Source organism: Myotis daubentonii, chromosome 17 (genome assembly GCF_963259705.1).
Source record: "Myotis daubentonii chromosome 17, mMyoDau2.1, whole genome shotgun sequence".
NCBI lineage: Eukaryota > Metazoa > Chordata > Mammalia > Chiroptera > Vespertilionidae > Myotis > Myotis daubentonii.
The window spans coordinates 44,221,306-44,246,210 of NC_081856.1; the positions used below are offsets into that span (position 1 = coordinate 44,221,306).

General features: G+C 37.6%; 1 protein-coding gene and 1 long non-coding RNA gene across 2 annotated transcripts in view; both read right to left on the reverse strand.

The window, feature by feature from the left end:
- The window catches only part of MTDH (metadherin), a 61,360-nt gene that overhangs the window by 29,022 nt on the left and 7,433 nt on the right, over window positions 1-24,905 (reverse strand). The window contains exons 2-4 of the mRNA XM_059673065.1: window positions 20,513-20,614; window positions 1,915-1,999; window positions 979-1,155 (exon numbers count right to left, since the gene is read on the reverse strand). Coding sequence (XP_059529048.1) covers window positions 979-1,155; window positions 1,915-1,999; window positions 20,513-20,614 — 364 coding nt within the window. The remainder of the gene's footprint in view (window positions 1-978; window positions 1,156-1,914; window positions 2,000-20,512; window positions 20,615-24,905) is intronic.
- Window positions 7,243-11,583, reverse strand: LOC132219694 (uncharacterized). The gene is made up of 2 exons (XR_009449568.1): window positions 9,939-11,583; window positions 7,243-9,689 (listed from the first exon to the last, which is right to left on the reverse strand). It is a non-coding gene; the product is annotated as an uncharacterized LOC132219694 (long non-coding RNA).

Below are 24,905 nucleotides of genomic sequence, written 5' to 3' on the forward strand. Positions count from 1 at the left end.
CAGTATTTGGGACCAGGACTTAGAAACTGTGGCACGAGGTGAGAATACATGTTTTAACAAACATACAATTTCTCTGACACTAAAAAGCATAATAATCACAATATATCACAAAACCAGCATGACACAGGATTGTGCTAGCAAGGAAGGCATGCATAAGACAATCAAAAAAGCGTGACCAACAGAACCACTAAAGTATGGCTAATATGTAACAGTGAAAATGGGTAAGTAGATGTCATTTCTGTACCAAAGCAATAAATTCCACCAATTCAACAAGCAAAAACGTAAAAAGGGAACAAACCCAAGAAGATGGTCTAGAGACAAGTGTGGGGCGGGGAGTAAATTAATAAAAAGGTGAAGAAGTTGAAGTCAATGCCTTAAAGCAAGCTGAACAGTATAACTCTGCCAACTTATGTCTCCAGGGTAAAAATGATGGCAATGTAAACAGCTACCAGGAAGTTATCACTATTAGATAATCTGAACATTGGAGATACTTGGGAAGAACCCCTGAAGTTCCAATCTAGCTTTATCAAACACCTACGGCATTCTCAAACATTTGGGGTGGTGAGAAATACAGATAGAACCTGCACTACCAGAACATGCTTGTTTCATCTTGGAGTATAAGCACCACATGCAGAATGATTACAAATAATTGCATTTAATGTATTGTCCACTATAAGAAATGGAAATGTAAGAGAGTTGGGGCAAAGCAATATACACGAGAAAAAGAGAAATAACATCATTTTCTCATGTGACTCAAGGCAATTTTAATTGAATAGGCCATTCATTAAGCAGTATGTAACAAATAACCACCGCTGGTATCAGATAAACCAAGACGTGGTCCACAATGCTCTCAGAAGGGTCTATCAGCACAATGATGTAACTAGTTCAAAATAATCAGATTTTGATGTAATGATATCTTGTACATCAGATTTAAAGGAGTTGGATTTGATGTATCACTCTTATGTTCCACTAATATACCTTTATTCTTCTTGGAACCAACAGGAAATGATGCAGTTGTAAGTTGCTCGGTGGTAACTGTGATGGTATTTTCTATCCCAGGGATAGTTGAATCCAATGAACCAGAATCAGTCTGTACCTTATCACGTTTACGTTGCTGTCGTTTTTCTCTGTGACTAATTTTAGTTTCCCAGGCTCCTGACATAGCCCCAGAAAAAAAAAAGTTATTCAGTAAGGGGAAAACAAAAAGTTGTAGTGTTGTGTTTTTTTTGAGGGGGTGGGGGGAAGACAGGGGAATGGAGCAGTGCACACAAAATAGCATGATAAATTTATATATTAAATATGCTATTTAATAGGAGTGCTGATTATACCAATTTATCCTAAGATTTATTCTAATCTCAATATATTGTTTTAGGCAGCTAACTGCCATTATTTATTCTCATAATTTTTATCAAATCTATCTCCTATGGCTTAGAAAAAAATGACACAGAAGTCATCTTGTATATTTCTCTTTTGCTCAATAAAACTGACAGGACAGTGTTATACATAACTACTAATAAATGAGTTTATTAGGCAATAACAATAAATGCTCACTCAAAAAATTTGTGCACAGCCTTCTAGGGATAGCATATTTAAGAACAATGAGGGAAAACCTAAACTACATTTCTAGAAAACAAAGACAAAACAAATGGCTTTTTAAGCTCAAGATATTGAGTTAGACCTTAAGTTTCAAGGCAGTTCCTTTTAGGAAAAGCACTGTTAGATCCTTAAATAATTTAGCTAAAAAAGTGTTTCCTAACAATGTCACAGATCTGTACATTAAGATCTATAGTTATTAAAAAGAAGAGCTAGATACAAGATTAAGCAAAACAAATGCACCTTTATACAATGCACCTTGGTAAAAAAAAAAAAAAAAGATTAAATTTTTTTCTATAGTCCTTTCACTTGCTCAAGTACCTTCATCAACTTCCTTCCCATCATGGCGTGAACTGTTTTGCACTGCTTTAGCATCTGACTTTGATTTCTTCTTATTTTTCTTTGACTGAAAGTAAAATAAAATGTTACTTAATATTTCATGTTTTTGGAAAGGTAGGAGTCAGTAAAATACATAATAAATGTATGATACTGACAACCAAAAAATTAATGTTTGATTAAAAAAATTAACATACTAAAATGGCAATAATACAAGGTTACCATTTATTGAGTAGTTACTAAATGCTAAGTACTTTACACTATTTATTCCTTAAAAATACTCAATGGAGAAGGTATTATTCCTATTTTAGAGATGAGAAAATGAAGACTTAGAGATGTTAAATATTAAAGAAGCTGTCCTGGGTCACACAGTTAGTAAATGGTAGTCAAATTGGGAAATAGGTCTATCTGGCTCCAAAGTCTGTGCCCTTAGACATCTGCTATCCTAATTTAAATAATAAATAAAGTGCTATAATTTGGCGTTTTTAGAGCACTAAAATAAAAACCTATTGCTAGTGTTTTCAGAAGAAAAATGATGCACTGATTAATGGGTTGGATTTCATAAAGATTATTGGCATACCTTATGTATAATAAATTGAGTCAACTGTATAAAGTAGGTAATATTTTGTCAGTTTAAAAGCTATGTGCAAATACCTAGAATTTGTATATACAGGGTGGGACAAAAGTAGGTTTACAGTTGTTCATATGGAAAATAACACAATAATAAAGAATACAAGAAATAAACTGTGTTTTGTGTACTCACAACTGTAAACCTACTTTGCCCCAACCTGTAGTAGATGCTTAATAATTCATTTAAGAAAAAACACATAAGATGTTGACATTTTGGAATGGCCTGCCAACTCCCTTCTATTATTTTCTCATTTCAAAAGCTTGCTAATAAACTTCTAAATCCATTATTTCTATATTTACATTGTTTCCAGAAAATTAATAGTTGTAAGTGATTTTATTTATACTTTGTATTCACTCATTTAAGTGTTTATTGAGATTATCTATGTGCGTATTGTTGCACACTATCTTAAAGTTAAGTTTACAACTAAAAAGAGGTTGTATTTTCATGTCTTTTTTATGGGTAAGCAGTAAACAGACTGAATAAGCAATAATGACAGCTAACTGCTTTTTCTATCAATAAACTACTTGCAAATATTCTCAAGTGACATGACCTCTTAAAGGTGATTAAAATTATATTTCATAATGGGAGCATATGAAAATTATTAAATTTTGTTTACATTCCCCATAGTTCATTTGCATTTGTTTGTTTCATTGTATGTTCTTATTATCATTAACATGTATTATGTATAATGTCCTGTTTTATCACATCTACCAAACCAGGTTCATATCCACTTTTTAAAAATTACGATATCATCCACATACCATAATATAATTCAGTGGTGTTAGTATATTTGAAGTTGCATAACTATCATCATTATCTAATCCAGAATATTTTCATCATCCCAAAAAAGAAACGTGACACCCATTAGCAGTCCCTCCCTGTTACCTTTTTCCCACTGGCACCCACCATGAATCTTCTGTCAGTCTCTGATATCCACTATTAAATAAAGATAGCACATTGAGCATCTGTCAATACACAGTCTAGAGTAGTGGTTCCCAATGTGGGGCACACGCTCCAAAAGGGGGCAATTTGAGAATGAGTTATTAACAGTGAATTTTTTGCATCTTATAGTTCTAGGGGCCTCATATACAGTATATATATAACCTATATAATAAAGAGCTAATATGCTAATTAGACTGGACAGCGGACCGAACTTCCGGAACAACCAGTGGGTGAGGGGTGGGGGGAGGCCGCGAGGCAGCCGGGGCTGCAAGGGCCAAGCCCCTTGCATGAATTTCATGCATCAGGCCTCTAGTTGTGACTATATTTATGCATTTCAGTTTTCTATTATATTTTTGAAACTTTATTTGCTATCTTTTCATATCACTTCATATTATTATATTTTTTAACAATTTCTTAGTGATTTCTTCCTCACTACTTCAACTGTCCTTTCATTCTTTTATTTTCCTCTTTCATGGATGCCATGTTCTTTGGAAGCTTGTTTAGACCAAGGTGATGGCCTTTTAGGCTTCCTCCACATGAATAGGAGTTCAATTTTTGAACAATAAGAATTACATGTCATGGCGGGGTGGGCATCAGAATTTTAGAGATGCTTAGGTGGGGCATGGCCAAAAAAAGGTTGGGAACCACTGGTCTAGAGAATGGGTTGGCAAACTTTTTCTATAAAAACAGTAAATATTTTAGGCTTTGTAGACCATATGGTTATACACGTAGCAACCACACAACCCTGCCACTGTAGCATGAAAGTAGCCATATACAGTGTATAACTGAATGGGTATGGCTATGTTCCAATAAAATATTATTAACAAAAATAGACACCTGGCTTGATTTGGAGGGTTGAAGTTTGTCAATCCCTGATCTGGAGCAGCACTGTCCAATAGAAATATAATGCACACATATAATTTAAAATTTTCTAACAGACACGTGTTAAAAAGTGAAGAGAAATAGATAACATTAATTTTAATAATACATTTATCCCAACATGTCCAAAGTACTATCATTTCAAACTGTAATCATTAAAAAACAAAACAAAACTAATAAGAGTATGAGCAAGACTGCTTAAATAGCCACATGTGGCAAGTGGCTACCATACTGAACAATGCAAAACTACAGGAACTAACTAAAAGTGGTACTCCATTTTACTGATAAGAAAACTGAGGCCATAAAGACATATACATTGGCTAAGATCATAGGGTTTATTAAGTGGTAAAACCAGGACTAAAATCCAGTTCTGACTCCAGAGCCTGCTCTCACAAATACTCTCCTATTCTCTTTCTACATTTAACTCCAAATACAAATTTAATCATGCATTAAGTATGTGATTTGGGGCTAACTCACTCTAAACCCTTTTCCCCAACTGTTACTTGGGACAAAAATTCCTACTAACCTCACATAATAAGCTTCTTTTAAGGATTAAATAGATGTGAAAGCAGATTATTAACTACAGAGCAGTATACATATGATTTTTAAAAGAGGGAAACTATATAAAAAGGAAATTACATTCACACTGACATATATACTGTGATTTGTTACTAAAATCTGCAGAAAAACAAAAAATTATCTTTGTTTAGGCTTCAGTCTTGTTTGATTTTACTATTATCTTTAAAAGTAGTTAGCTAAACAAAATATTCAGAAGAGACTTAATAACGTATTATTAAAAGCTTTAAATAAAAATGCATACATACTACTAATTTGCTCCAGCCATCCAACTGAAGTGAATGTCTTACTTCTGAGCAGCTCTACTACAACTAATACTTTCGAAAGAAAACCGGGAACACACACACTCTTCTGGCTTCCTTGTTACCATAGTTCAGCCCCCAGCCCTCAACTCCAATTTGTTGTCAGACTCCACCAAGAATCCGGGTGGATTACTAAACTAGTCTCTCCTGAATGGTCTTCAGGCAATCAAGATTTAAATACCTACTATGTGCCAGACACTGTTTTAGGAACTCAGTATTATAGAGAACTGAACAAAAGTCTCTACTTATGGGAACTGTGTTATAATCGAAAAGGATAAATAGACATGTAAATGAGATATTAGGAGAAATTCTTATCCTCAAGGGCTTCCCTCCCAATGCTCATCTCCCAATATATCTATACCAGTCCAATTAGCTAACATTCCCTACCAGCTAAGAAGTCATTAATAATATCCTATATGACATTTAAGTTCTTCCACAAATTAATTTCAACCTGTAGTCTTTTATTCACACACTAGAGGCCCAGTGCACGAATCCTCGGCCTGGCCAGCATCTTCTTGCAATCCAGGACCCCCCAGGGATGTCGGAGAGCCGTTTTGGCATGATCCCCGCAGGCCAGGCTCAGGGACATGCACCGGGCCTAGTATGCATATAAGATCTTTGGTTAATCTCTTCCCACCCTACCCCCTTCCCCCTTCTTTCTGAGATTCATCAGTCTGTTCGATGTATCCATGCCTGTGTGTCGAGAGTCTGCCCCCTGGTGGTCATTGTGCGTCATCGCTACCAGCCAGTTGGCTGGTCGGCAGGTAGCTTAGGCTTTTATATATACTAGAGGCCCGGTGCACAAAAATTTGTGCACTTGGGAGGGGTCCCTCAGCCCGGCCTATGCCCTCTTGCAGTGTGGGACCCCTCAGAGGATGTCCACCCCAGTGGGGACCCTCACACCATGGAGGTTTGGCCAACCTGGGTGAGGGGCTGATGGCTGTTTTCAGGCTGGCCACACCCCCTTTAGGGTGGGGGGGTCCCCACTGGGGTGCCTGGCCAGTCTGTGTGAGGGGCTGAGGGCTGTTTTCAGGCTGGCCAAGCACCCTGGCGATGTAAGCTCCCAGCCTCTCCTTTTTTTCTTTTTTTTTTATTCTGGGATTTATTTACCTTCTATAATTGAAACTTTGTTGCCTTTAGCAGAGGCCTGCAGAAAGCTTGGCTTCCTCCATCGCCAGGGGCAACCCATGCCTGCTCGCTCCAGCTCCGTGGCCACAGCTGGCTGAAAGCAGGTATCTGGGGTTTGTTTACCTTCTATAATTGAAACTTTTGTTACTTTCAGTGGAGCTCAGAGCTGGGCCGCAGCAGGTGGGGAAGCCTGGCTTCCTCCATCACTGGAACAAGCAAACTTCCTGCTCGCTCCAGCTCTGTGGCTGCCGGCCACCATCTTGGCTGGGTTAATTTGCATATAGTCGCTCTGATTGGCTGGTGGGCATGGCTTAAGGCGTGGTGAAAGTACGGTCAATTTGCATGTTTGTCTTTTATTAGTATAGGATAGATTTAACCATTTGGTTCCAACAAGACTGTCACCTGGAAACATGCCTGTCTTTGCCCAAGCTGCACTGACTGGATTTTCTGTTAAAATAAAGTGCTGCAGCCAGGTGTAGGGTAATTTTCTTGGCCCCCTGAACCATCTATTCCCCTACTGATGTTCAGTGCACGAAATGATCTGTCTCATTATTTTTCCATAACACAGCTTAAGTTCCACCGCATTTGCTTTAACCATGTCACTTCCCCTTTTTCTTGCCCCTCATTACATAATCTTAAATCTTTAAATATTTAAAACTACCATGATTTTTGCCATTTGTTACAAACTTCTTGTGACGTTCCCAATACTGTGCAGGTGGTCATAGTTTTCCTAATGATAATGTGAACTTCTTGAAGGCAAGAAAACAAGACATTTCATTATATTTTTTCTTTTTTTTAATCCTCACCTGAGGATATTTTTCCATTGATTTTTTTTTTTCTTTTAGAGAGAGTGGAAGAGAGAAGGAAAGACAGAGAGAAATATCAATGTGAGAGAAACACATCGATTGGTTGCTTCCTGCATGTGCTCTGACTTAGGGGGTCAGGGGGGAGCCTGAAATCAAAGTATGTGCCCTTGACCAGAATCGAACCTGGGACCCTTTGGTCTGTAGGCCGACGTTCTATCCGCTGAGCCAAACCAACTAGGGCCATTGTATTTTCAATATAATCTTTAGTTTGCTTCATTTGAATGACTCATGATAGATACTGATAATACAAAGATGAAGAAGAAAAAAAACCTATTCCTGAGGAAGTCTGTAGACCATCAGACATAGGCAGGGGCACAGATACAGCATGAAGCAAACTACCCTTAACCAAAAACCTTCAACATTATTTGAAATAGATGTCACTTAAAACATTAGAAGTGATTAGAAAAATCTGTTTATGAAGTAAATCTTTTCCTATTGGCTTCTTTTATAATCTCACATTTTGTCTTTTCTCCATCTCATACACACAATATAGGTATTACAAAAAATTTACACTATAATCTGTCAGTGTTTCATGCTAAATATATATGTGTATGTATGCATAACATAAATAAATAAATAAAGAACGAACTTCTGAGAGAGAATGACTGTATAGATATAGATGTGAACAAAACCAACTCCATATCTGTGTCCTGGATTTCATTTCCTTTTTAAGTTTCATGCTGTGACCTCTGACTAACGTCATTGTTCTTAACAAGCAGCATATCAAAGCCTTCTAGTTGATGATTATCTGTGTTCCTTAAAATGTAGCCATAATATTTTTGTGAGCAACAGCCAGAATCGCATGACAAATGAGATAAATATCAAATTGGTAACAGTATTGAGTTTAAGCAACCATCTATCACAAGGCTACCAGGAGGCATGGCCCCTTTGTCTTTTCAATCACGAGAACACGAATTATACTATAAAAAAAGTACTGTATAGGGTTTGGTAGTGAAGAATAATTTGTGCAAAACTGCTGGGCCATCTGTTCACTTTGGCCCAACCTTCCCCTAGTAAATTACCCTAACATAAATTCTGGTATATTCTATGAAGTTGTTGCCTTCATCTTAAGCAAAGTAGAATTATATTCCTATTTCAAAAATCTTCCTTGATGATTTCAATTTTGGGGAGCCAATGTCTAATTAGATCTGTTTAAATCAGGGTTGGGCAACATCCAGCCCATGGGCCATATAAGACCCTTGAAATCATTTGGTCTGGTCCTGCCAAAGCATTAGGGGTGAATTAATTAAATGTTTGATCATATATAGCAGGCTAATTTTTAAGTTGATAATTTTGTATGGCCCTCGAATGTTGTTATATCCAAATGGCCCTGGAAGAAAAAAGGTTCCCCACCCCTTGTTTAAATCACCTTAACCTCATGATGATGAGACTGATAGGGTTCTTGTAGAAATAAATACTAATGCCTACTCTTTTTCTAGTTGTTTACTTGCATTATTATCATCTGCAATCTGTAGCTTCTGGGTAGACTGTTTACTAAAAGTTTAAACTGGGTAATATAATCAATTAACCCATGGAATTGAGCACACATATGTTGCAATCTGTCAGAATATGCTATAAGCAAAGAACCAATAAGTACTTTTTCAACTGTAACTCCCTATTCTTCTCGGAATCCCTGCCATATAGTGTCTTACTGCCCCATCTAACATCCCAAATGAGGGTTTCGATGACTAGTCACATATAAGATGAGTAAAGCTTACTTTGCTTTTCCAATATAAAACTAAGTACACCTAGAAAGTCGTATATATTTTTTTCCTTCATCCCAATGGATCTTCCTGTATACTCCACTTTGGAGACCAGGGTCCTAAAAGCACATGCTAAAGTAGTTCTAAGACCAAGAGTAATTTGTTCTCAAATTCATAGAACTTAAAATATCACAAAATTTAAAGCTGGTCATCAAAGAAAACACACAAAAATGACTTCCATAATTAAGCTCATCCTTTACCGTTAGCTTCTTAACATGAATGAATATTCCTAAGACTAGACCAGTGATGGCGAACCTATGACACGCATGTCAGAGGTGAAACGCGAACTCATTTTTTCTGGTTGGTTTTTCTTTGTTAAATGGCATTTAAATATATAAAATAAATATCAAAAATATAAATCTTTGTTTTACTATGTTTGCAAATATCAAAAAATTTCTATATGTGATACGGCACCAGAGTTAAGTTAGGGTTTTTCAAAATGCTGACATGCCAAGATCAAAAGGTTCGCCATCACTGGACTAGACAATACTCAAAATGGAAGTATTATCACTTATTAGAGTGGCAAAAGATATATGTTGGCAGCAAAAGTAGATCTACTTAAATGGCCAACTGCTCTCTTAGCTGGTTTTGCTATTTTAAACAATGGCAAAGTATAAAGAAAGGCAGGGCAGTGCCCAATTCACGCTGAAAAGATCAACATAGGGAGTAAGACCTAATATTTTTTTTTTAAAGTATATTTTTATTGATTTTTTTTTTTTTTTTTTTTACAGAGAGGAAGGGAGAGAGACAGAGAGCTAGAAACATCGATGAGAGAGAAACATCGATCAGCTGCCTCCTGCACATCTCCTACTGGGGATGTGCCCGCAACCCAGGTACATGCCCTTGACCGGAATCGAACCTGGGACCTTTCAGTCCGCAGGCCGATGCTCTATCCACTGAGCCAAACCGGTTTCGGCAAGACCTAATATTTGTATAACATCAAAGCTATCACAAAAGGGATACTGTAAAAATTTCAAATGACATTTTATTTTGCAATTAGCTACTTAACACACAAGGTAAATAGGTTCTGTATGTAATCCTTAGTCAATTTTTTAATTCTCTATTCTGGAAAGTACTGGTCCTTAAATTTTTGGTGAACTGACATCTATAATATTTATAGCTTTATACTCAAAGTCTGCTGATAAAGTCAGGTGTAATAAAGGAAAAGGAGCATGAAAAAATAGGAATGCTGAGTATTTTCTAAAAGTTAGAAATGAATTATGATGATGCTTTCGTCTGCAGGCTAATGGCTGGTGTATAATGTTTTTCACTAACTCATAGCAAAACTTCTGTTTTCTGAGATTTTTGTTCTATTTTCATTGTGTCAAAATTCTTTTTTTTTGTAATGATGACATGATTTTTAAAAACGTACTTGACAAAATTAAAAATTGTTACTCAGTGAAATTTATTTTGAACACCGAGCAATTGCCACTTTAAAAGTCTGAAAACCATTGCTTTAGAATTTCATCCACTCTCTGCTTCAACAAATATGGCAAGTCCCTATTTTATATTGCTCCAGATTTTGGCACTACTTATTTTCCTCACTTGTCTCAAACATGTAGATGAGTTGAACATGGTTAAATTGCAAAAAAATAGATGGTTCAAGGGGCATACTATTTACATTTCTCTATCTATACCAGCAATTCTCAATCTTAGTAACCTGGTGGCACAATGTCAGGATGAAATTAATTATGAAATGCATCACAAATCTTGCCCTTGCTGGTTTGATTTAGTGGATAGAGCATTGGCCTACAGACTGAATGGTCCTGGGTTTGATTCCAGTTAAGACAGTGGTTCTCAACTTTCTGGCCCTTTAAATACAGTTCCTCATGTTGTAACCCAACCATAAAATTATTTTCGTTGCTACTTCATAACTATAATGTTGCTACTGTTATGAATCGTAATGTAAATATCTGATATGCAGGATGGTCTTAGGCGACCCCTGTGAAAGGGTCGTTTGACCGCCAAAGGGGTTGCGACCCACAGGTTGAGAACCGCTGAGTTAAGGGCACGTACCTTAGTTGCAGGCTTGATCCCTAGGGGCGCATGTGGGAGACAACAAATTGATGTATCTCTCACACTGATGTTTCTCTCTCTGTCTCTTCCCCTCCTTCCCACCTTCTCTAAAAATCAATGGAAAATATCCTTGGGTGAGGAGAGGATTAACAAAAACAAACCCCACAAAACAAACAAAAAAAGGCATCACAAATCTTTTTAAAAGTACAATGGTTTGCAACTGATTATCCCCTTTGGGGAGGGGTATAATTTAAACTACAGTCAAGATTATTGTACCCACTACTATTCTGATACATTTTCCTGAATGGAAGTAAAAAGAATTGCAGCCCGGCCCATGTGGCTCAGTGGTTGAGTGTCAATCCATGAACCAAGAGGTCACACATTCGATTTCTGGTCAGGGCACATGCAGGGTTTCAGGCTTGATCCCCAGTAGGGGGTGTGTAGGAGGCAGCCAATAGATGATGTTTCTCTCTCATTGATGTTTCTATCTTTCTATCCCTTTCACAACCTCTCTAAAAGAAAAAATCAATAAAAAATACATTAAACACACACACACAGTACAACTGCAGGTGCAGGGAAATGCCCACAACTGTCATTTTTTTTTTTTTTTACCTCTTTTTCCTTACCCTGGTTAGTTATTTTCTTCCACAGCACTTATCACCATCTGACAGGAGAGAATATATTTGCTTTTTTTTTTTTAGCTGTTTGCCCCACTAGACTTCATGAGAATAGTGACTCCTTTTTCAGCCATTTTATCCTGTTCAGCTGTTATATTACATATAGCCCTGTCTGTCCAACTCTCATGATCTCCCCAAATAAAACCTCTGAGCTATTACATTTTTATACCTGATCCAACATCCAAGCCATTAAATTACTTAAATGTTTAGTGTGAGCTCATAAGTATGGCACACCACACATGTTATGATATCAACTTACAATCTTTTTTTTTTTTCAACTTACAATCATAAAAATGTACAAGAAACCTTTCTTAGGAACTCATTTTACCTAGCCCTGAAACACTTGAAAAGATGTGGTTCTCATCTTTTCAAAAGCCTAATAAATTAATTCCACTTGGAGATCCCTTCTCACCTCAATCTTAGCAAGTTTAAAACCAAATTCACTGTATTTCAATCCTCTCTTGCCACTTGCTGCCTGATACAACCATCACTGGTCTAGAGCAGAAATTCTGGTTTACAGCAGAAGTTCTGGTTCTCGTCTCAGTTTTGCTATTTGTTAGGAATTTAGACAAAGAAGTTTAGGGATAGAAATAAGGTTTCTTTGTTAAGGTATTCCTTCCTTTATATAATACTATGTTGTTTACCTTAAAGGGGACCTTGAAAATTAATTCCTTGGGTGTATAACTAAGAAATCACAAAGCTATAGACTGTCACAAGGGAGCCTAAGAAGCCGAGAGTCCAAGAGCTAGAGAACCAGACCACACCAAAGCACTCCAGATAACATTTTAATGAATCCAAAAGACTTTATTAGGAATTTAAAACAGGGATTCAGCAAAAAGGGGCCAGATAGTTAATATTTTAGGCTTTTCAGACTTTAAGGCCTCTCAACCACTGAATTTTGCTATTATAGTGCAAAAGTAGCCACAGTGTAGCTGTGTTTTCCACACTTTCAAAAATAGGCAGAGAGCTGTAAAAAGAAAATTTTACCTTTTGTGACAGCATGGATGGATCTGGAGAGTATTATGCTAAGTGAAATAAACCAGTCAGAGAAAGACAAGTACCATATGATTTCACTCATACATGAAATTTAATGAACAAACTGAACTACCAAGCGAAATAAAGATAGCTAGACTCATAGATAGAGAGCAGGTAGACAGCTCTGGTGGGGGTAGAGGTGGTGTTGGGGTGTGTGTGGAGGGATTGAGGGGGAAAAAAGAGAACTCATGGACAACAGTGTGGTGATGGTGGGTAGAGGGGGAGGGCGGAGGAGGAAGAGGGCGGAGAGGGGATAAATGGTGATGGAAAAATAAAGTAAAATAAAATAAAAATAGACAGAGAGCCAGAATGGCCAGCAGATCATAGTTTGTCAATCCTTGATTTTAAAACTATAGCTTCTGGACTGTATTATGGAAGGTCCAATCCAAATGTATATAAGCTCTCTGAATGTAGGTATTCTCTATTTTGCTAAAAGCTGCTATCACTTGTGCTTAACTTAATTCAAAATAATTATAATAAACTAATTACATATTGTATGGCTATACATAAACAATTATATTTTTCAAACAAAAAACATTTTAGCGAGAAGAATTATCTTTTTTTTTTTTTTAGTATATTTTTATTGATTTCAGAGAAGAAGGGAGAGGGAGAGAGGTAGAAACATCAATGAAGAGAAAGAATCATTGATTGGCTGCCTCCTGCACGCCCCCCACTGGGGATCAAGCCTGTAACCTGAGCATGTGCCCTTGACTGGAATCAAACCCAGGACCCTTCAGCCCGCAGGCCGACGTTCTATCCACTGAGCCAAACCGCCTAGGGCTGCAATTATCTTTAATGTCTGGCTTCATAAGAGACAGCTGGCTGGGTTCACATATCTGCTTTGCATTCAATTTAAAGATATTATTTGATTGAAGCACATGAAGAAAATCTGGCTACACAGGATATGGAAGCAACCCAAGGGCCCATCAATAAACAAGTAGATAAAACAGCTGTGGTACATATATGCAATGGAATATTACTTAGCCATAAAAAATTATGAAATCCTACCATTTATGACAGCATGGATGGACCTAGAGCAGTGATGGCGAACCTATGGCACGCGTGTCAGAGGTGACACATGAACTCATTTTTTTGGTTGATTTTTCTTTGTTAAATGGCATTTAAATATATAAAATAAATATCAAAAATATAAATCTTTGTTTTACTATGGTTGCAAATATCAAAAAATTTCTATATGTGACACGGCACCAGATTTAAGTTAGGATTTTTCCAAATGCTGACACACCGAGCTCAAAAGGTTCGCCATCACTGACATAGAGGGTATTATGTTAAGTGAAATAAGTCAGTTAGAGAGAGACAAATACCATATGATTTCACTTATATGTGGAATCTAAACAAAATTAATAAACAAAATTCAAACAGACTCATAGATATAGAGAACAGACTGATGGTTTCCAGAAGGAAGGAGTTGAGGGACTGGATGAAAAAAGTGAAGGGAATAAGAAGTACAAAACAGTCATGGGGATGTAAAGTACAACATAGGAAATGTAGTCTATAACAATGTAATAATGATGTATGATGCCAGGTGGTATTGGAAATATTGAGGGAACACTTTGTCTTATAAGTACCGCGTGCTAACTGATTGCGCCACTGGAGCTCCTGGAAATATTGAGGGAACACTTTGTAAAGTATATGTTTGTCTACCTGAAACTAATCTGTATATATAAAAGGCTAATATGCAAAGTGTCCCCTCAGGAGTTTGACTGGGAGACTAGGAGTTTGATTGGTCACTATGATGTGTGCTGACCACCAGGGGGTGGCTTAGAACAAAGGAAGGCCCTAGCCAGCAGCTAGGGAAGGAAGGCCCCGATTGGCCCTGATCGCCGGCCAGGTCTAGGGACCCTACTGGTGCACAAATTTCATGCACCGGGCCCCTAGTACAAAACATTATTGAATGTACTGTACCTGAAAAATTAAAAACAAACAAACACAAAAACTGGCTACATACACATAAATATGTAACTGGAAAAGGGAGGAGTATTTGAATAGTTTTTTCAAATAATTGTGATATTATTTGACATTACAAAGATTAGTGGTTTCCAAGAGCTGGGGCTAAGGAATAAAGGGAAAATGGGGAGCAATAGCAAATGGAGACAAGATTTTTTTCTGGGAAGAGGAAAATGTTCAAAAATTAAGAGATTGTGGTGATAGCTGCACAATTCTGCAAATAGACTAAAATTGTGCACTTAAAAAGTAAATTTTACTACCATAAAATATCTAAAAATAAAGGTGTTTAACAAAAAAGAAAAATAACCAATGTGTCTAGAGCTTAGAGAGGGCAAGAAATAAACAAAGAAATTTGAACCACAGGCAGGCCTTTAGGTTATGGTCAGATTGTGGAGTAAAAGCAATAGAAGTCATGAAGGATTTTAGGTTGAAAAAGAACAAAGTATTAAACCAAAACCTGTCAGTTGGTAGTTTCTTAAAAATTGTTGCAATGTGGAATCTGAGACTGCATCAACAAACTTTCCATACTCTATTACATTAATATCCATTGGTCTATCTTGCACTTTGAATGAATCTTTTAAACTTGCCTGAGTTTGTAATATGCAAGCATTGGTCATTTGGAAAATATTGGTTCACTGAGTATATATACATCTCCCAAAATGTTAAAACATTCCATTACGCACAATTTTTCTTTTCTTTTTCTTTTTTTAGTATTTTTTAAAAAATATATTTTATTGATTTTTTACAGAGAGGAAGGGAGAGAGACAGAGAGTCAGAAACATCGAGGAGAGAGAAACACTGACCAGCCGCCTTCTGCACATCCCCCACTGGGGATGTGCCCACAACCCAGGCACATGCCCCCGACCGGAATCGAACCCGGGACCCTTCAGTCCTCAGGCCGGCGCTCTATCCACTGAGCCAAACCGGTTTTGGCTTTTTTTTTTTTTAGTATTTTATTGATTTTTTTTTACAGAGAAGAAGGGGAGGGATAGAGAGCTAGAAACATCGATCAGCTGCCTCCTGCACGCCCCCTACTGGGGATGTGCCCGCAACCAAGGTACATGCCCTTGACCGGAATCGAACCTGGGACCCTTCAGTTCACAGGCCGATGCTCTATCCACACTGAGCCAAACCGGTTAGGGCACAATATTTTTTGAAAAATCACATTTGTTAATATCATAACTGATCTCATCAGAAATTCTTTAAGTACTGGTATGTTGTCAAGTTCATGATGGTGGATATAAATTTTCCAAATTTGTAATTTTCACTTGGCAACAAATCATTTTATCATTTGTAACAAATACTATCAGTTGTTTGAAGTGACAGGATTGTATTTTTGAGAAAATGTCTGCAAATATCCAAGTCTAAATAACATGGCTTATCAGTTGTCCTTTCAAGTAAAAGTGAAGTAACATAATGAAGCTGCTAATCCAGCTTGCAACTTAATTGTACAAATTTTTTTTCAGTACCCAGCATACTTTGTATATACTTACCATTTCATCATATAGAATAATTAACCCTTTGCGGTCGTTTGTCTACTCTCAGCCACCAAAGCTTTTTTACTGTTCCGGTCGTATGTCTGTTCTCAGCCACCACAGCAAGGAACCGTACAAATCTTAACTCTATTCATTCATGTCACAGTTCATAATTTCTCTGAAAGCTCTTAAATGTCTAAGCGACCTTGTCACGAACCAAAACATTGCCCCGACAAATCGGAGATATTGAAACTCAATATAAACAAACGCGGTCGTTCCACACTCGCCATGCAAAACACCGTGGCGAGTCAGACGCCTTTTGAGAGTGAAGAAATCGACAAGCTTCGGAGATACTTTGCAGAATTTCAAATAAAGCTTTACAAATTACGTTTAACTGTAATTAGGCATTCTCGCTTGCTAAGATATTTCAAAATAATACTCCAAAATGGCAAAAAGAAAGTTACCGAAAGAAGTGTACTGCGAATCTGAAAGTAACGATGAAGAGTTTTATTTTGGCACCTTGAATACTGACTCTGATGTAGAAAGTGATAACATTTGTAGTGATTCTACTAGTAGTGACGTAGTTCCAAAAAAGATTAAGAAATCTTGTTTATCCTTCATAATCTTGCATGTTATGTATCACTGCTCTTTCAATGGAAATTAATTCCGACCAGTTCGACACCCATGTCCAAATTTAATACGACCGCAAAGGGTTAAAAGCAAGTATTCAAAGGTCAAGATTTATAAAACTAATAATTATTTTCAATGCGTCATTAAGGACACTCTTAAGTGAAACTGGCATTTATTTCTTTTTACTATAAGTGCATTGCAGTAAAGCAAACCACTATTAGTAGTTTGATGTCACTGCCTTGATTTGTGCTAAGGAGTCAGCAGTTTCATCCACTATTGCTTTTGCACCATTAGTGTAAATATCAAAATAAAAAAGGCAAATAATGTCTAAATTATTATAAAAACTAGAGGCCCAATGCATGAAATTCATGCAAGAGTAGGCCTTCTTTCCCCCGGCTGCCAACACCGGCTTCCTGCCGGCACCCGGGACCCCAGCTTCCCTCCAGTTGCCACCCACCCACTGCAGTCCGCCGGTGGCCTGGGCCTCCCTCTGCAGGGCAATCATGGGGTGATGGCCAGGCCCCTGAACAATTGCATTGCACCTGCGTTGGCTGGCCTGGCACCAGTGGGTGTCATAGCGTGGTCCCGATGGCTGTTCGGCTGTTTGGTTGATTTGCATATTACGCTTTTATTATATAGGATAGTTTTGTTTTCTGTGACCCCCTTCTCAGCAGTCCACAGACCACACTTAGAACTGCTGCCTCAGGAAGATTGAGGTGTATTACTTATTAGCTTTGTGATCTCGGGCAATTCACTAAACTTTTTAATGAGCTGGAAAAAAAAAAATTACCCCCCTCACCAAGTTAATCAGGGTTAAGACAGATGAAAGTATTTTGTACACCATACAGCATCATAAAAACGTAAGAGCTCATTAATACATATAATGAATGATATCAGTATTTTAGTGGAAACCACCGACATTATCCTGAACAACCTTATGGAGACCACATTTTATATATTTTTGCTTTTGCTGTTTCTGCTTCTAGCAATCTTTACACTTTTATCTTAATTCAGACCCTTACAAACACAGATGTAAGAATTATTTGTTAATCATACATGTTGTGCCAGGCTTTACATCCTGATACACCCAAAATCTGTATGTAAGATTTATCTATCCCCACTGCACCCTGAGTAGTCAAACTTGTCTAGGGCTTTCCCTGGAGTATGTCTGAATATGTTCTTTTGACTCAGCTGAATAATGTCTGATTGTGTTCATTTGTTTCTCTCTCCTGCCAAAATTGGTCTTACCCCTTATACTTACTGAAATACCATCCCATCCTTAAGAGTCCAATTAGTCAATCTTTTGGATACTCAGATAGGATAATCTAACTCCTCTGAATACCTGACACTCAGTGCCTTGATACCTGATCTCTCTCTTGTGCTTGTTTTCCCTTAATTAGACAGCAATCTCTCTGAGGGTAAGTACATCTTACATTTCTCTTTATTCCCCTTCAGCATCTAATAGCACAACGCATTCAGCCTGGATCATGGCCCTATGTGTACTCTGCTATATCAATGAAGCATCGACCTTCATATCCAAATAAAGACCTTTACAGAGCCAAGATCTATAACTCTTGTCATATGTAATTTTCAGACAACGTTTTATCTATGAACCTTACTCAACTGATAGGACAAAGTGTTCACTATCACAGCTTAGAGTGCAATTATTTACTGTCTGGGCAAATTGTACTCCTCAAAGTGCCCAAGATGTGGCTCTGAGAGAAAAACAAATATACAATAATGTATATTATGATAAATAAGTAGATCTAAGATAATGTTTGTTTACAAAGAAAAATATGAAGTCTAGAAATATCACTTATTTTAAACACACAACAATATAGTGCAATAGCATTAAAAACTACCTGAAACAAGTCTCACTTGGACTGAACCAAGTTAAAAAGCATAAATTCAAGATTCAAGGTGATCAACAGGAACACTAGCCATGAGTTGTAGCGTTTATTATGCAGAAAGTGAAAAAAATAGGCAACAAACCCAAAGTAGAAGCTTTGTTCTGAAAGAGCAACAGCAAATGAGAGGAGGTACTGTCAAAGGATTAAAAAGCGCGCGGGCTCTCATATCAGGATGAGTGGGTTCAAATCCTAGTTCAGAAACTGAAATTAGTGAAACCACAAAACCCTTCTATGCTTCAGAGCCCTTATCTTACAAAACGGGCAATTATTACCTACCTAACAGGTTGTGGATCAGAAATAATGCAGAGCAGTAAAAAGCACAGACTTTGTAGTCAGATGGGTCTGGGTTAGAACGAACTATACTTTTATTAGCTTAGGGTAATTTAAGCCTCAGGTTTCTTATTTGTAAGACAGGTGTAATACTGCCGCCTCAGTGCTCTTGTGAGGATACATAGAGCAGTGTGTATAACTATTCTATAAAGTCTTAAAAGTACACCCAATAAATGCTCAATAACTCGTACCTACCAGATATATGTAAATATATTCACACATATACATATACCTCACCTTACACAATGCCTGCCACATTATAGATACTTAACAAATGTCAATTGTTATAATTATTTCCTATCACAAATTTCAGAATATAAACTTCAAACTGGTTTTACATCTGATACACCCAATCTATATGTGATTAATCAATCAGAGTTAAACGGTATTTCATTAATTAGTCCAATTACAAATTTTCCAGAATAATTCAGAGTGGAAGCAGAGGTAAGTATAAAATGCTTATTAGTAGAGAGAAAGCCCAGGAACAAGGAAACACTAAATGGGAGAAGGATAATTCCATATTGAGCATATAAACTATTCATGGTATAAAGTCACAATCCCTAAATTGTATGCTTATTTGTTAATACAGTCATTTACTATTTATTTTTCTCCCAAAGACAAAGTTAGACAAAAATGTAATTCTTTCCCACAACTACCCTTCATATTAAGCCATCCACCTGCAGCTATCTTAGCCCTAGGCCAATTTCACTAGGTTACAGGGGGAGAATTGATTTCATCAGTTCTTCAGTTATTTTGAAAATGCAAGCATTAAGAAACTGTAGCAACTATTTCATTTCACTATGCTACAGAGCTGGAGCTGCACCCTGGTTCTTAGAAATCAGTTACCTATCTGTAATTGTTTTTTCTGAGAAGGAGTTATGCATGTACAGGGTTAATAAAAAATGGAGGGGGGGAGTACCGAAAGGAATTAAATGGAACATCTTTCTTCCACAACAGAAGGAAACACTGTTAACAGTTTCTTGTATATTTTGCCTATTCACAAACTAAATTAAGTCAAATAAAATGGTCGGTTCTAACACTGACCATTTTAAATAAAATCCCTGGATTTGTTAGACTGTCTTATTTGAAAATTTAGGGTGCACATCCAAACATTTTAATAATAACCTGAGTACAGAGCATTTTCTTTTGTTAAAAAAGTCAAACTGTCACAACAGAAATCTAAAACAATACCAAAGGACAATTTTGCTAAGCTTTTTATGCCAGAAATGCACTAACAAAGGTAATACAATTTTGTTTTCAAATAAGAGGTATATTACATATCTGGAACCTTCACCACCTATCCATTCGCTTTGATAAATTTAGATCTTTGGTTTTCCTTGAAGGGGGAGTGGGTAATATCTACAATTTTGTGAAAAAGAAAAGCATAATTTTTTTTTACATGTCACTCTCTTTATTTAGAGCCTTGCATCTAATTTTATATGCTCCCAAACTTACCTTTTCATTTTTCTTATCTGTCTCTAATGGCTGCTTTGCTGTTACACTTCGAGGAATTCGGACAACTTCTTCCTCAGCCACTTCAACAGTCCGTCCATTTGGCTGCAAAAGGAACAGAAAAAGATGCTTGTTATCAAATTGCTTGGCAGATCAAACCAAAGATTTATATTCAGAAAAAAGAATATACTACAATCAAATTCTTCCCCCAACCCAAATTAAAAAGGTTTCTGCCTGGCCGTAGGGATTCAGTTGGTTGAGTGTGCACGGAAAGGTTGCTGGTTCGATTTCCAGTCAGGGAACATCCTGGGTCTTGGGTTTGATTGCCCCATTGGGGCATGTATGGAAGGCAACTGATTGATGTTTCTCTCTCACATGGATGTTTCTCTTTTTCTCTAAGCATGTCCTCGGGTCAGGATTAAAAAAAAAAAAAAAGGTTTTTGTATAGCCATGTTATCTAATACTTGATGGACCATTTACTAACCCAATAACTGTGTTTTATAATATAACAATAAACTTATAAACAAAATTCTGTACCACAAATATATTTTCTGACCTCACCCAGGTATCAGCCCCTTGAACAAAAAATAATGGCATGGCCCTAACCAGTTTCGCTCAGTCGATAGAGTGTCGGCCTGCAGACTGAAAGGTCCCAGGTTCGATTCTGGTCAAGGGCATGTACCTTGGTTGCGGGCACATCCCCAGTAGGGAGGTGTGCAGGAGGCAGCTGATCGATGTTTCTCTCTCATCGATGTTTCCAACTCTCTAATTCTTCTCCCTTCCTCTCTGTAAAAAATCAATAAAATATATTTAAAAAATAAATAAATAAAAATGGCATGAAAGCAGGAAAAAGAACTCAACTGTATTTGCACTCTGACCACTATGCATCTGTGTAGTCTCAGAATATTTCACTCATTATCCTTTTTTTACATCTTATTTCTACATCTATAAAATGATAGGTCTGATCCATTCTAAAGCCACCCAACTTTTTCACTAAGGGGCCAGACAGAGCCATAGATGACACATAAATGAGTATGACTATGTCCCCCCAAAACACAGGCGGAGGGCCAGAACTGGTCCATGGACGATACTTTGTTGGCCTCTATATTAGGTAATCCCTAATGTCCCCTGTAATTCTATAATCTAATGGTGCTACTGTTCTGGGATTAGAAGCTTTTACAGCCCTAGCCAGTTTGGCTCAGTGGATAGAGCGTCAACCTGCAGACTGAAGGGTCCTGGGTTTGATCCCGGTCAAGGGTACATGCCAGGGTTGCAGGCTTGATCCTCAGTAGGGGACGGGCAGGAGGCATCCAACCAATGATTCTCTCTCATCACTGATGTTTCTATCTCTCCCTCTCCCTTCCTCTCCGAAATCATATTAATAAAAAAGAAGCTTTTGTAAACCCACTGCCATAGCTTAAAAAGGCTACTTCAGCTTTCCTGATACTCCTAAAATAAAATGATAGCACTTAAGAGGTGTTCATGAATAGAATTAAGTATGTAAATACCAACTTTGGCTTCTAATCATAATCACTAGGGTGTTTTGTTTTGTTTTTTTTTAAATAAGCATTTCTGAGCCCACTCTCCCCTATTTAAATTCAGGAATGTGAAGAATGGGACCCAGGTATCTAACTCTTCTTTCTGGGTACTACTACTTTTTTCACTTGCCCAGTCTCCTCATATTCAGAACAGTAAGTTAGTAAATCAATATATTAGTTTCAACTGCTTTATTTCCAGTTCTTCAGAATAGACTTCTATCAGATTTCTAATTATAGCAGAGCTATACTAAAAAACAACAACATGAATGTTCAGTTTCTATAATGTGACATTATCTGCATTTGTAGGAAATTATCAGGAACTAGAGGCTCGGTGCATGAATTTGTGCACCAGTGGGGTCCCTCAGCCTGGCCTGCGGGATCGGGCTGAAACCGGCTCTCCAACATCCCCTGAACGGTCCTAGATTGTGAGAAGGTGCAGGCCAGGCAGGGCTGGGGAGGGATGTGGGAGGTTGGCCAGCCTGGGAGGGACTGTGGGAGGGCTCCAGGGCGTGTCCGACCCATCTCACTCAGTCCCAATTGGCTGGACCCCAGCAGCAAGCTAACCTACCAGTCTGAGCATCTGCCCACTGGTGGTCAGTGCACGTCATAGTGAGTGGTTGAGCAACCTTAGCATATTATTAGCATATTACGCTTTGATTGGTTGAACGGACGACCAACCAACCGGACACTTAGCATATTAGGCTTTTATTATATAGGCTATGCAGTTGGAAAAGGAGACCATTAATATTCTAAAGCCCAATCTATAAGATTCCCAAAGACTTATAGCAGAAAATCAAAACAAAAGCTGTCTTTTAGCTGATTAAATTCCTAATTAATCCAAATTTAATCTGCTGGGTCTTAAACAACATTAATAAAAGCCCTTGGATTTTAGAGTCTTCTTTTGGAGGAAAGCCAGCTCTTCAATTGTTTACAAGGTAATTTGAGTGGTAAAAACTCTTTGTGTGTGTGTTACCCGTTTAAATCTTGGCTATCACAGACAGACAGAAAGCATGAGTGAGGACCCTTTTTTTGCATCTGCACTGGAGTCTAAGCACCAGACAGTAACTGCTTCAGGTCTGTCAAATAGATGCATTTTAAACAACTTGTTAAAGTCAGACAGCTAATGCCACAACCAGGTCTCCTCACTCTTCCTTCTAATTTTCTTCTGTGCTCTTTTGCCATTTTAATGCTGCCTCTTCTAATCTCTGAGTATATGTATGTGGGAAGGTGTGGGAATTGGGAGGAGAGGCAGTGCACAAAGAAAGGTAAGAAGCTCCAAAAAGGAGTTTGGACTTAGAGCCATATCCACATCAGGAATATAAAACTATAATTCTGCTTCCCAATATTACCATCTTACTTGTCAATTTTCATGCTATTTCTTAGTTCATACTATCCTCTCTAGCCAGGCCTACTTTTTCTGATTTCTTGTTCTATGCAAGCCTTGCCAACTGAACTATCTTGCAGCTCCAACTGAAGTTTCCCATCTCTTTTCCTGGCAGCTCACAAAGCTTACATCTGCAAACACTTCATTTAACTAATCCATTCAGGAAACTCTTCATCATAGTCACTTATATAGCACCTCCATTTTACTCATGACAATGACTGCACTGAGTCATTTAAATTTACTTACTAACTGCTAAAAGGTGAGAAATTAGGTGGTTTAAAAACTATCTTAACCTATTAAAATATTCAATGCAATTCCTTTGAGAAAAACTGTGAACACTGTTCTTTCAGCCTCCCAGGTAAAAGATGAAACAATCTTTCCTTTTAAACAAATATACAAAGTCTGAGGTCCTCAATCAGTGAAAAGCAGTGGGAACACTGTTTCCATTTCATAGGCTCTGGAATGATAGGCAAGCCAAACCCTGTGCCAATTTTACTTCCTTCTTTGCAACATCAACTTATGTAAAGGCTATAACTGTAGTGGTTCTCTCTGGTTTATGCAGATATCCCAATTTTTCAATAGCTCTTGGGCTTTATATAGCTCTCATAATTACTGGGATTCCATAAGTCATCAGCAACTCCCCACAATGGTTGACACCATAATAACCCTCCTATCCCAAGAGTAAAGTCAACAGAATTCTCCCGTAGCAGGAAAAAGGACACACCATAGTGGTGGAGCCTCTCCTATTCATTGGCAACATTAACCTGTCCTTTTATTCTGCCACTAACTGGTTAAGAAGGCCTTGTCCTGGAAAATTATTAACCATATTTAAATTAGCATATCCCCAAATGAAAGCATATTATGTGAATCTGCTCACATGAAAAGCAACTAATTGCCAAACAACACTTCAAATACAATGTGACTGCCAATTAAGGTTTTATTTTCTCTGATCATGGAGTCTTAAAATATATGGTGTTTGTACAGATTAACCATTACACAGGCCTCTCATTGTACCTAGTTTTAAAATTTTTTGAAAACTGAGGTGCTCCCCTCTGGAGCCAACCAAAGTTAATTTCATATATAGCACACAATCTACATTTTATTTTATATATATGTTTTAGTTGATTTCAGAGAGGAAGGGAGAGGGACAGAAACAATGATGAGAAACATTAATGATGAGAATCATTGATCAGCTGCCTCCTACACGCCCCCTACTGAGGCCTGAGCCCACAACTTGGGCATGTGCCCTTGACTGGAATGGAACCCAGGACCCTTCAGTCAGCAGGCTGACACTCTATCCACAGAGCCAAACCGGCGAAGGCCACAATCTATATTTTAAATGAGACCACCTAAGAATGTCCTTCAAATATGGTAAAATCAACCAGTAACAGAAAATTACCATTTCTTATATGGATAAACTCTAGTTTTAAGTACATAAATACCAGACACTGACTGGGCTAGGGACCCTCAGGGA